At 39.8% G+C, this 14,017-nt stretch overlaps 1 protein-coding gene and 1 pseudogene across 1 annotated transcript in view; both read left to right on the top strand.

Annotated features, from left to right (window-relative positions):
• Positions 1-1,982: 1,982 nt before the first annotated feature.
• Positions 1,983-14,017, top strand: part of Rp2 (RP2 activator of ARL3 GTPase) — a 36,442-nt gene continuing 24,407 nt past the window's right edge. Inside the window, exon 1 of the mRNA XM_059250581.1 lies at positions 1,983-2,280. Coding sequence (XP_059106564.1) covers positions 2,179-2,280 — 102 coding nt within the window. The 5' untranslated portion in view covers positions 1,983-2,178. The remainder of the gene's footprint in view (positions 2,281-14,017) is intronic.
• On the top strand, positions 12,749-13,947 carry LOC131899186 (nucleophosmin-like; annotated as a pseudogene).

Raw genomic sequence — 14,017 nt, 5'->3', positions numbered from 1 at the left:
CAGGTTTGAGTTTCTCATGAGCACATATTTCAAAGCAATGAGTTTTAGAAATTATTTCTCTAAAATAGTTTTATTTAGTAGTATCTTCATGTAGAACATTGTCCCTGAGGGACAGAGCTCCCATAGGCACCGGAAGGCTGAGGCACATGCATCTCTATTTATTTATTTTAAAATAATGTATTTATTTGTATTTTATGTGCATTGGTGTTTTGCCTGCATATATGTCTGTGTGAGGGTGTTGGATCCTCTGGAACTGAAGTTACAGACAGTTGTGAGTGGACATGTGAGTGTTGGGGATTGAACCCAGGTCCTCTGGAAGAGCAGCCGGTGTTCTTAACCACTGAGCCACCTCTCCAGACCCTGCACCTCTATTTCTTTATCTCTGACGAATTAGAGAGGAACAATATAAAGACAGGAAAAGGCTCCAGACAACACAGATTCTGGGTTTTTCTAGTACCCGCTCAATTACTGTCATCATGGTCACAGATTCATCTCTGGATCTTGGCTTCTTATTCTGCACTATGCAGTGATCAAAGTTTTGTTATTCTATGAATATAAACCAGCGGCAAGGCTCTAATCCAAAACTATCCTCACATAGAACTTTAAACTGACACTAAAGAAAAAAGGTGTAATGAACAATCTTTACTGACCAAGATCTGGAACTTAAATTTCCAGTCATTTACAATTCTTAAGCACTGTATGCTTCTTCCTGATTGCGCAAAAAGGACAGGAAATGAAATGGGGAACAATCTTAATGCCCAAATTAAGTCAGAGGCTCATTTAGAATCCACATTAAATGTGATAGGTGTGATAAAATAAAAAGATAAACAAATTTGAAATAACTGATCTGCATTAGAAGTCCTATCATGATGATGAAATACTATACCTCAGAGAAATCAACTTACCTATTATGAAAGCAATACATTTGTATTGTACTAAAAGTCCACTCAAATACAGCAAACATTAATAATTGTGTATATCCTATATCCAGGCAAACTTTGTACCATTTGCTTTGAACAGATCTGATTGTTTATATGGCAGGGTTTATATTCTCTAATAGGCTATGTACTGCTTGAGTTCCAAAAATCCCTTTGTGGTAACTCCACATGTCTCCACCACCGCCACGATTGGGTCACTTTCTTTGGAAAGATATAGGGGAAAGGTTACATGTGCTTCTGTCATTAGATGCATGCAATCACTTGCTAAACATTTTATTGAGCATGTAGGCTGAGAGAGTCAAAGATACATGCCCCTTTATGATATCATTTTGCTCTCAAATTCACTGTTCTAGTAAGGAAACAATACTCGGTTATTTTACTAGATAAATATCCAGTTTTGGAGAGATAAGTAGAAGTTTTTAGAAAACTCTCAAGGGGTTGGAGAGATGGCTCAGTGGTTAGAAGCACTTGCTCCTCTTGCAGAGGTTCGGTCCTCAGCATTCACTTGGTGGCTTACAATTATCAATAACCAGATTTGAGCCTTCTCTTAACCCACAGACACCAAGGATGCACGACTTGACCAGAAGCTTGTGAGGCCTATTGAGAAGTGTGCTGAAGGGAGGAGTGAAGGACACAAATTTAAGTCTTACAAATTCAGGGCTTCTTACGAAGAATTCTTTTTCTCTCGAGATTTAGGTCATAAAACAAGCCTACTATTCCACATGGCATCCCCTCCAGAGCTTAGAATTTAGAAACTTTGGAAACTTGAGCACCACGTTAGGGGGAAGGGACACAGGAGAGCCCGACCCGACATCAGCCAGCTAGCACAGCCTAGTTCCCGGAGGGGCGGAGCTGGGGGCGGGGCAGGATCAACCTAGGGGCTGGGCCTCTGAGAGTGCACCACCGCCGCTAGCTCGGTCACTGACGTAGGCGCCAGGCTTGGATTGGTGAGTGAGTACGTCGGTCTGAGCTCATAGGTGCAGAGCAGCTTGCGGGACTTTGATTGGCTCAGTGACTGCTGACCGCTTATTGGCTTGCGATAGGTTGTCACGGCGACCGAGGGGTGGAAAAAAGGAGAAGGGTGTTGGGCCTGGCGGGAGTGCTGAGGGTTGTGGGCGGCTGGACTGCTCTCCTGGGCGGTGTCCGGGGAGCTGCTGGCCGAGTCTCCCTGGGTTTGCGCCACCCTCTGGGAGGTGTCCGAGTGCGTGGGGTTCACTAGCAAGATCCTTTGGCCGACGCCATGGGCTGCTGCTTCTCTAAGAGACGGAAGAGTGAGAAGGAGTCGAGGGCTGAGGGAGAGGAGGAGCAGCCCAAGCTGTACAGCTGGGACCAGCGGGAGAAGGTGATGTTTTGCGGGCTCCCCTACAGTTCTCCCCGACTGCCCCTCGGGGGGTCGCGAAGGAGCTGACTGTGAGAACGAGACAGCGAGGCGGGCGGCCCACAACTGCCTTTCTTTCGCGCGCTCGGGGAACTAAAGTCCGGTCGCAGGACTTTGGGGGCGGACTGTGAAGGGCTCAAAGGAGTTGGTGGTCTGCCTAGCCAGACCCCCAGAGCCTCTCCCTTGGCTCTGCACCCTGACTCCCCATCCCAGGATGAACTCCGGGGAGGGAAAGAGCCGGGAGGGTGCTGGATCTCCAATCAGCTCATTTCACCAACAGGGGCCAAAGGGGTTTGGTCGAATTACACACACCAGACTGATTCTCATCTTTTCCTCAGCTTGTGTTCCTGAGCTGTTTCTCTTTTGTCTGCCCCTCCTGACAAATCGTTTTTGGTGCCTCTTGGTGTTTCTCAGTTACTAAATGGACTGTTTCATGTCCACCTTTGCTCTCCCTTCTCTTCCGTTTACCAGAAAGGAATAATGAAAATTGAGGCAGTCTTGGAATGTATTGTGTAAGGTGAAAGTACCCAACATAAACCAGGAAGTAGTTTATTATTGTTGCTTTATATGAATGAAAACGTCCTTATTTTTATCTCATATATAACTAGAACCCAAAACGGTTTGAAAAAGTCCCCTAATCTTACACAAAACACACTTTTAGGCATACATTTCACAATGGTTCGTTCCTCTTTCTACATAGTTCTTCATTTCTGCCCTTGTATAGTTGCTTAGTAAAACACTTTGATAGATAGACATCTATTATTTTGGTTTCCCAAATAAAATGTGAGATCTTTTTAAAATGGGTGTTGGTTAACTATTGCTTAATGCAACACCTTTGACAAAAAAAAAAACAAACTTTATAGTAGGTCTGTTATTAACGTTTTGGTATAATGAATCATCCTGAAGCATTTCAAATCCCCAGCAGAATGTAGGTATTCATATAAACTATATTTTCAAAGTGTTGGCTTTTAAAAAATGGAAGATTTTGGTGGAACTCTCAGGCTCAGCTTGCCTTTGACTCTGAAACCCTTTTTGGGCCATGTGGCCTTTTGTTCCTCTTCTCTTATAGCAGCATTTTGTCATATAGGAAAGTGGTCTATTTTCTGTTTTATAAGAAGATTGTACCTATCAAAATTATTTGGTGGGTCGATTTTGAAATACTCATTTTTGACAGCCTTGGGATTTCTAACAGTGCTGTTTAAATTTTTATCCCCAGTGCTGGGGATTGAACTATGCTAGGCAAGCATTCTACCACTGAGTGGCATCCCTAGCTAAACAATGAATGCTCTTTAAGCTTGAACTTCCTGCTCCAGAGGGTTGTTTTTTTAGCTTTTTGTTTCAAGGTCACAGGCTAAAACTAAAAGTGTGCTTTACATTTTTGTGGTAGTCTTGGTTGACTATGGCTCACTTTTTCACAATAATTGTCTTACAGCTAACTTCTACTAACAAAGTTCTGGTTAGTTGGGATCTTCTGATCTTGTTGCTGTATTATGTTATGATATTTTTGCGACAGGATCTTTTTTATTATATTTTGAGACAAGGTCTCATGTAATTCCAATAGCCTTGAATGACTGTCTGACACTCCTGCCTCCATATTCTGATTGCTGGAATTGCAAGCATGCATCACCAATTCTGGTTAGAGACAATAATTTGTTATGTACCTCTGGCTAGCCTGTTACACATTATGTAGCCCAGGCTGACCTTGAACTTCTGGCAATCCACCTGCCTCAGTCTACTGAGTACTGAAATTATGGGCTTGTGTTAGCACCCCCTGGTAGCTGGGATTTTTCGTGTGGATATGTTTTGTGATTTTTTTTTTCTTGTGCTCTTTGTCTAAGTAAAAGTACTGAAAAAAATAGCATAGTGGATACTAACATCTAAGTTCCCCCTCCCCCACTACATGATCATGCATTAAACTTTCTGAAGTAAATGAACATTTAAATTTTTTATTTTTATTTTTTACATATTTTTATCCAATACAAAGTGGTCAGCCCTGAAACCATATACACACAAACAGTAAAAACAGACTCAGCAGGTTGTATTTGTATATTTGCACATGCTTACACATATACATACACATTATATATAAACAATACTAAAGGAACCCTTTTTTGAGAACATTACTAGGTTTTGTAGTTATAGAGATGTAAGAGATGTTACTGGATATGTAAAATAAGCTTATGCTTCTGGGTATGTATATTATAAGTTAAAATCTCTTTTGTGATGCTAGGACTAGAACACAGAATGCTAGTAAGGCACTCTACCACTGCTCTGTGCCTCCAGCCCTCCAGTGTCCTTTTTCTGAGCCTGGTCTTACTAGCTCTTGAAACTTAGTTTTTTACTAGAAGGAACTGAACATAAATACACAGCCTACAGAAATAACTGAGATGCATTATGTTTTCATAATGTTGTGGAGTATAAGCCTATGTGGTTTAAAGTTAGATCAAACTATTAATCAACCTGTAAGACTTTTTTTAAAATGAGTTGCCTGTAATTTCCTTACCATTGAAAAGTGATGTTTAAAATTTTGTTAGGTTGTATAATAAGAGTTGACAGGCATCCCATGGGTTTTGTGTTTTGTGTTGGGTAATTGGGTCAGCCTTGAGGGATTGAAGCAAGGAGAAATTGTCTCAATTAGAAAGAATGTTTGGAGACTAAGTAGTGTCATGGCAACTTACATACTGCAGTCAACAGTGGAAGAAATTCATTTTCCACTGCTGCTGACTTTGAAACAGGAAAAAAGGCTTACTACATAGTTACTACACTGACATGATGAGAAATATTTTTGAATTGTAAGGTCTCTGTTTAAATCATTTGGAAAGAAATGCTTTTCTCCTTATTATTTGTATGCTGCATTCAATAGCTAAGCAAATTATTCGATGTATATGTATTCAAACACTGAGGAAGAGCCGAAATTATTATTCTTGCCCTCCAAGAGTTTACTGTCTCTTTAAAGTGAAAACAGGAAATACTGAAGCAAAAATGAGGTGAGGATGAATGGCACAGAAAAGTAGTTTTCAATTTCCAGTTATTCATGCTAAAACTCCTAAATAATAGAAATAAGAACTAGTTCTCTTGGCCAGACACGGTGGTACACACCAATAATTCTAGCAACTCAGGAAGATCGGTGCTTGTGAGTTCTGGGTTTCAGGCTGCCCTGTGTAAGTGTGGTCATTGTGAGACTGAGATCTTGACTCCTTAGAAAGACAAAAATGGTTCTCTAAATGATGACCTAAGTATGAAAATTGTGATTTCAGTATGAAGAACGCAGTTGTATTTGTCTCATCAGAAATAGTACTTATTAAAGCCAAAGCCTTAGACCAGAAATTCAAGTGTCTGCTGTGCAACTTTGGGTAAAGCAGCCAATTTGTGCATTTCAGGTTTCTTAGCTATAAAGTTGGCTAGTGCTAAAGAGTTCTGCACAATTTAGCAAGGTGAGAGTCTATCCTGAAGAAGAGATATTAATTTTTTAAGAAGAGACATTAGACAGTAATGATAATCTCCAGAGATATCCTTTGAGCACAACTTAAAAGAGATCAGAATTTTCATCAATAGAAGGGGTGACTTTGTGGGGAACCAATGTCTATGTTAGAACTGTCAGAGGCTGGATGGGTGACCTACTAAAAAGAAGTATGTGAAGTGGGTAGGAAGCTAGATGCTATTTTCATCATCTTCTAAGTATATGAGGTAATTTAGTTGTCCATTGATGTGAACTAAACCATTCCAAACTTAATACCTTCAAACACTGGCAAATACTGATTTTGTTTATGACTCTGCCCTTTGTGTAGGGCTAAGCAGGGTCAACTCTATATGGCATCAACTGTGGCAACTTGAGTAGGGACTGAAGGATCGCCTTCAGGATGCCTTAACCCCAAAGCTGGCTGTCAGGTTGATAATAGCCATTCAGTTGGGAGCTCAACTGAGACTGAAGGCCAAGCACTCTCCATGTGTAGTCTGGGCTTCTTCACAAGGCCAACAGCTCCAAGGATCAGTGACTCCTGTGAGACTAGTAGATGCTACATCGCTTTCCCCAAAATCACTGTTTCTGATTTCAATTTTTCATTACATATATAAGATTTTTTATTTGACAATTATGTGTATATGTGAGTATCTGAGTGTGGGTTTGTACACATGAGTGTGGTGCCTGTATAGAGCAGAATCAGATCCTCTGGAGCTGAACTTTCATTCAGTGATGAACCACCTGACATATGTGCTGGGAACTCAGGACCTCTGCATGTACTCTTAATGACTGAGCTATCTCACCAGCCCTTCATTACATATATTTTAAGATCTAAGAGAAAACATTTAATGTACATATTAAAACTTAAATAATTATCTGTTAAGAGCTGTTTTTAACAAGACCTCTTTTTTTGTAAACTGGATTTCCATTAAATTGAACAAATTCCATTACTATATCTCAGAATATCATTACTGAAGTTAACTATGGAAATGAAATTTAATGAAAATTTTGCTTGCTGCTCTGTAAAAGAATAAAATGTTCACTGTTGTTTTCTGTTAGGAAAATTATACTTAACATCTGTTGGTACTAATATCAGATTAACTCCAGCTTCTGCTACATCGTAAGTTTGAGGCCAGCATGGGCTATAGGTAATAAATATAAATATAAACTATGCTCACTTCATCAAGGCTCTTGTGTTAAAATACTTTAGATTACAACCTATGAATGCTTATAATTTTAGATATTTTAAGAACTAGTAACTTTTACAAAATTATTATGGTTCTGAACTTCAGATTAATTTTTGTTTTGAAGAACTTTTAGAAATTTCTGAGAAAATATAGTAACACAAATCCTAAGTTACGCCTTTGAATATTGGTTGACAATCCAAATAATTTTATACTGTAAAGTTACCTATAGAATCTTTAGCTACAGGATTAATTTCTCATGAGCTAGTAAAAAATGGAATGTCTAGGGGAAAACTAAGAATAGTAAATTACATTGAACTCATCAGCATCGGGAGCTGTTATAGAATGAGTATTAATCAAAAATTATGGAAGGCTTAAGTCCCCTTATATTTGGAGTTAGGGCCACTAAAGAAATAAATAAGGTTACATAAGTTCATAAGGGTGGAATTTTGATCCTGCAGGATTAGTGATCTTATAAGAAGATACATCAGAAGGGAAGCACAGTCATGTCCCCTGACTCCACATAGAGGAAAGTGCTGGTGAACATACAGAGATTAAAAGGCTTTTTTATTTGGAGTCAACTATGCTAGGCTGCCATAACAAATTACCATATTCTGGATGGCTTCAACAAGGCTATTTCTTGGAGTTCTAGAGCCCGAGACATCCAAGATCAAGATGCTGGCAGGTTTGTTGTCTAGTGAGGGCTCTCTTCTTGGCTTTAGATAGCTCTCTTTTTGCTGTGTCCTTTTATTGACTTTTCCTCTATATACTCTCCAGCTCCAGCATTCTCCTTTTCCCACATCTTATAAGATCAGTAATCCTATTATGAAGGCCTCTAATTACTTCTTAAAGGCCCCACCTCCAAATACCATGATATTGAAGGCTAGAGCTTCCATGTTTAAATTTGGGGAGACAGGCTGGAGGTACAGCTCAGTGATCCCCAGAGTTCAATCCCCAGTAGCATTAAAAATGGAGGAGACATGAACATAAGTCCACAGCACACTCAAGCCTTCTAAGAAAATAGCTCAGTAATTTAGCAATAGATTTTATGTTGGTATTTGCAACTAGAAATCTTAACTCCTAGTAATGACTTATATAGGGGTGTGTGTGTATGTGGGTGTGGGTGTCAATTTGTTTAACCTTGGTGTGGGCCCACACATAACTTGGTGTGCTTGTGAAGATCAGAGGACAACCTTGAGTGTCGGTGCTGGCCTTCCACCTCATTTGAGACAGTGTCTTTTGTTGTTTGATGCTGCATAGGCCAGGCTGGTTGGTCTGTGAACTCCCAGGGATCCTCCTGTCTCTTGTTTTGAGATTACACATGTGTGTTGCCATGTATGGCTTTATGTGAATTCTGGGGATCTGAACTCATATCTGCACTAGCTTCCCAAGTGCTGAGATTATAGGTGTGTGCCAACACACCCAGCTTCATTTTTAAGAAGAAATTTAAATGCATTTATTTTATGTATATACGTGTTTTGCTTGCATGTATGTCTGTGTACTACGTGCATTCCTAGTGCCCAAGGAAGGTGTTGGATCCCTTGGAACTGGAGTTATAGACAGCTGTGAGTTGCCATGTGGGAGCTAGGAATCAGACCTAGGTCCTCTGCAGGAGCAACAAGCTCTTAACTACTAAGCCATCATTCCAATCCCCCAATTTCATTAATACATTTTTCACTGTATGCTTATGGACAAGGTGATTTTACTCTTATTAGATGTATAATTTGAGCTTATTTGTTGTGGGTTCAGGTCTTCTGTATTTATAGTTTTATCTATTTTGGTACATATACATGTGTATGTATGTGCTGGTGCATGTGTGTGGGTGCACATACACATGTATGTGCCTATGGAAGCCAAAGAACATCCTTGGGTGTCATTCCTCAGGCATCATCCACACACACACCCTCTTTTGAGACATTCAAATGCTCTAGAATTCTCCAGTTATGTTAGGTAGTGGGCCAGTCTGCCTGTCACTGACTGCAGTGCTGGGGTGATAAGCTTACACCACCACACCCAACTTTTTACATAACTGCTGGGGGTTGAGCTCAGGTCCCTGTGCTAGAATTATCCTTTTTCCCCCTCTGAGGCCCTTTTGCATTCTGGTACATGGATTGTTTTGTTTTTCCTGTTTGAGGTAGGATCTTGCTATTTAATATAGTCTGGACCTGGATATTCTCCTGCAACAGCCTATTTATTTCATGCCCATATGTATGTGTATGGCTTTACCAACTAAGCCATCCCTCCAATCCTGCATTTCTAGATTTTAATTTGGGGATTTTTTTACCTATAAGTAATTGAGAGTAGTAGTATTATAAAATATTCCTTAGATTTTATTTTATATTTTAGTTTACTTCATTTGGAAGTGCTAGGGATACAACCAAGGGCCTTGTGGATGTTAGGTAAGTGCTGTACAACTGAGCCTCTTCTCTTTAGATATGTTTGTCTTCCGTTCGTTTATTTGTTTGGTTGGTTGGTTTGGGTAGGGTCTCATTGTATAGCCCAAGCTGGCCTCAAATTGACAACCTTCCTGCTTCACACATCTGCTGATTCTATTTCCTCAACATTTCTCAAATTTATCCCATCCCTCTCTTCCCTTCTAACTACTTCAGCCCTTTCTGGCTAAGTTTCTCAGATTCACACTCCGTATTTCCATATTCTTATTAATCTTTCTGAAATGTATATTTACCATGTTTAAATTGTTCTATGGCTTCTGTTGTCTGTAGCTTCCAAACTTTATACCAGGACCCCTGCCTAATCCTCTAGTTTCATCTACTACTACTCTAGTATCTCTAGTAATACCAGGCCCCCTTCCATTTTCTTCCTGGTAACTGAAGAATTTTACCTTGTTCAATATGTTACCTTTGTCTGGTATGGTCTTTCTTTCCCAATCTTTCCAGTAAACTCCATCTTATTCGTTCTCTCTCTGTACAGTAAGTCTTGTGTTGTCCCCTATGTGTCTCTCCTCTGTATTTCTAAATTATTCTCAGCACCTCTCATTACATGGTCAGGTTGTTTAAATGGTCTATTTAGGTATATGTCACTTCCCTTTTAGTGCCTAAAATAGTGTCTGGTTCATTTTGGGTATTCAAATGTTGGTTGAGTGACTGAAGATCCAGAAAGGTAAAGTGACATTTTCAAGATTATGTTGTTCATAGGTGACAAAATTGAGACTAGAAAATAGGTATATCTTATTGCCTCATGCTATAGATCATTGTTCATCCTAGGACATTATGTAAAATTGGATAAATATAATATTGTGTTTGATGGAATAAGTCACTTTAAGCTAGTTTAGCAACAATTAACATGCCTACATGTTACTTTGTAAATAAACAATATATGTACTGTATTTATCAGAACATGCTTCTAGTATATAGTTTTGCATGAAATATTTATATGCATAAGCAGTTAAAATAGTTTCAATAGATTAAAAGGTAACATATTTTCAACTGTTGTTTTAAACTGTCAGACTGGCCTTTTATTAACACACTCCCTCCTTTTCTCCCTTTCTCCCTTTCTCCCTTTCTCTCTCTCTCTCTCTCTCTCTCTCTCTCTCTCTCTCTCTCTCTCTCTCTCTCTCTCGTGTGTGTGTGTGTGTGTGTGTGTGTGTGTGTGTGTATGTGTGTGTGTGTGTCTGTCTGTCTGTCTGTGTCTTTTGTGTGTGTGTATCTGTGTGTTGGAAATATGTGCTGCAGATTAGACTCAGAACCTCAGGCATGCTGAGCACACTATCACTGAGTTATATTTCTAGCCTTTGACTATATTTTGGTAGCACATTTTAAAAAATAATGTGACATATTTTAGGCATACTACTTAAAAGATTGTGTGAGGACAGGTCCCAGTCCCACTGCCTGGGGGCCTCCCAAACAGTTCAAGCTAATCAACTGTCTCACTTATCCAGAGGGCCTGATCCAGTTGGGGCCTCCTCAGCTATTGGTTCATAGTTCATGTGTTTCCACTAGTTTAGTGCATGAGCTGGCTTTTTGGAACCTGAGGCCTATGCAGGGACTCTTTGCTCAGCCTGGGAGGAGGGGACTGGACCTGCCTGGACCGAATCTACCAGGTTGAGCTGAATCCCCAGGGGAGTCCTTGCCCTGGAGGAGATGGGAATGGGGGGTGGGTTGGGGAGAGGGGGCGGGAGGAGGGAGGACAGGGGAATCCGTGGCTGATATGTAAAATTAAATTATAAAATAAAGAAAAAAAAGATTGTGTGAGGCATAGTTTATAATATCTAATAGGAGGGCAAAATTTGAAAAGTTACACTGGATGAATAGCTTAGTCAATGTCTGATTAAAATTTGTAGATATAGCCGGCCTCGGTGGCACACACTGCTGTGGTATGTTCTGTATGGCAAATGTGTTGCTAATTAGTCAATAAATAAAACACTGATTGGCCATTGGCTAGGCAGGAAGTGTAGGCGGGACAAGGAGGAGAATAAAGCTGGGAAGTGGAAGGCTGAGTCAGAGAGACACTGCCAGCCGCCATGATGAGAAACAGCATGTGAAGATGCCGGTAAGCCACAAGCCATGTGGCAAGGTATAGATTAATGGAAATGGATTAATTTAAGCTGTAAGAACAGTTAGCAAGAAGCCTGCCATGGCCATACAGTTTGTAACCAATATAAGTCTCTGTGTTTACTTGGTTAGGTCTGAGTGGTTGTGGGACTGACAGGTGATAGAGATTTGTCCTGAGGTGGGCCAGGCAGGAAAACTCTAGCTACAACACACCTTTAATCCCAGCACTTGAGAGGCAGAGCCAGGTGGATCTCTGTGAGTTCAAGGCCAGCCTGATCTACAGAGCAAGATCCAGGGCAGGCACCAAAACTACACAGAGAAACCCTGTCTCGAAAAACAAATAAATAAATAAATATAAATAAATAAATAAATAAATAAATAAATAAATTAAATTTGTAGATTTAAGTGCCAACATATCAAGGTTTTGTGTCCTTATATTCTTCCATTGTTTGTAGTGCATGAAAATTTCAGTTAGGGTTTAGAAACTTACACTCAAATATTATTTTGTAGTAGGGTAAAAAAATATTCAATTTAAGATGTTTTTTAAGAAATTGAAGTTTTAAAAATTGAAGCATCAGGAAAAGCAAATCACCAGAAAACTGAAATAGTATATATCTTTATTTATTTTTTTAATTAAGAGAGTTTCTATTCATTTTACATACCAACCACAGATTCCCCTGTCCTCCCGTATCTTTATTTTTTAATGTTTAATTTTCAGTTACAGGGCTGCACCCAAGGCCTTGTACATTCTAAACACATGTTTTAATACTGAGCTACATTCCAGCCTGAAATAGTATGTTCTGATTAGTATAGATGCAGAGGACATAAGCTTTACTTTCCTAGCAATGTTTTTGCAACAGACTCTTGCTCTGTAGCCCTGGCTGGACTTGAGTTCCTAGTAATCTTCCTACCTCAGCTTCCCAAGTGCTGAGATTGCAGATGTGTACCCCCATGCCTGACTTACATAGCTACTCTGTTAGAATAATTGTTTTAAATATATATTCTTTACCCTTGCACTCCATACTAATTTTGTGGTTATACAGATTCCAAATAAACTGAAAGACTGTTGATAGTAGCAATGATGATACATCACCTGGGTTAACTCACAGGAAGACCCAAATCATAGTGTCACACAGGCTTCCTTTTAGCTTTGCATGCCCAGGCATGAAATTTGATAGCAGGCCTGGCGTGATTCCGTCCTGCGTGTCTGTTCTGAGGAGCAGTAGGCAGTTTCCTCCGTCTGACTTCTCTCACGCTGAAATGTGCACCTCCACCTCATGGAAGACTCGATGGACATGGACATGAGCCCTCTCAGGCCTCAGAACTACCTTTTTGGTTGTGAACTAAAAGCTGACAAGGATTATCACTTTAAGGTGGATAATGATGAGAATGAGCACCAGTTATCACTAAGAACAGTTAGTTTAGGGGCAGGGGCAAAAGACAAATTACACATCATAGAGGCAGAAGCAATGAACTATGAAGGCAGTCCAATTAAAGTAACACTGGCAACTTTGAAAATGTGTGTACAACCAACAGTTTCTCTTGGGGGCTTTGAAGTTACACCACCTGTGGTCTTAAGGTTGAAGTGTGGTTCAGGGCCTGTGCACATTAGTGGACAGCACCTAGTAGCTGTAGAGGAAGATGCAGAGTTAGAAGATGTAGATGAGGAGGATGTAAAACTCTTAAGTATGTCTGGAAAACGATCTGCTCCTGGAGGTGGTAACAAGGTTCCGCAAAAAAAAAGTAAAACTTGACGAGGATGATGAGGATGACAACGAAGATGATGAGGATGATGAAGATGATGATGATGATGATGATTATGATGATGAGGAAGCTGAAGAAAAAGTTCCAGTGAAGTAATCTGCACGAGATACCCCAGCCAAAAATGCACAAAAATCAAACCAAAATGGAAAAGACTTAAAACCATCAACACCAAGATCAAAGGGTCAAGAGTCTTTCTAAAAACAGGAAAAAACTCCTAAAACACCAAAAGGACCTAGTTCTGTAGAAGACATTAAGGCAAAAATGCAAGCAAGTGTAGAAAAAGGTGGTTCTCTTCCCAAAGTGGAAGCCAAGTTCGTTAATTATGTGAAGAATTGCTTCCCGATGACTGACCAGGAGGCTATTCAAGATCTCTGGCAGTGGAGAAAGTCTCTTTAAGAAAATGGTTTAAACAGTTTGAAATAATTCCGTCTTACTTGATTTCTGTAACAGTTGATATATCTGGCTGTCCTTTTTATAATGCAAAGTGAGAACTTTCCCTACTGTGTTTGATAAATGTTGTCCAGGTTCCATTGCCAAGAATGTGTTGTCTAAAATGCCTGTTTAGTTTTCAAGGATGGAACTCCACCCTTTACTTGGTTTTAAGTATGTATGGAATGTTATGATAGGACATAGTAATAGTGGTGGTCAGATGTGGAAATGGTAGGGAGACAAATATACATGTGAAATAAACTCAGTGTTTTAATAAAGTAAAAAAAAAAGAAATTTGATAGCAGAAAGAGTGGCTCCATTTCTTGAGAGGTAGATCTATATTAACCAAGGTT

Source organism: Peromyscus eremicus, chromosome X (genome assembly GCF_949786415.1).
Source record: "Peromyscus eremicus chromosome X, PerEre_H2_v1, whole genome shotgun sequence".
Classification (NCBI taxonomy): Eukaryota; Metazoa; Chordata; class Mammalia; order Rodentia; family Cricetidae; genus Peromyscus; species Peromyscus eremicus.
This window is presented reverse-complemented; position numbering and strand designations above follow the sequence as displayed.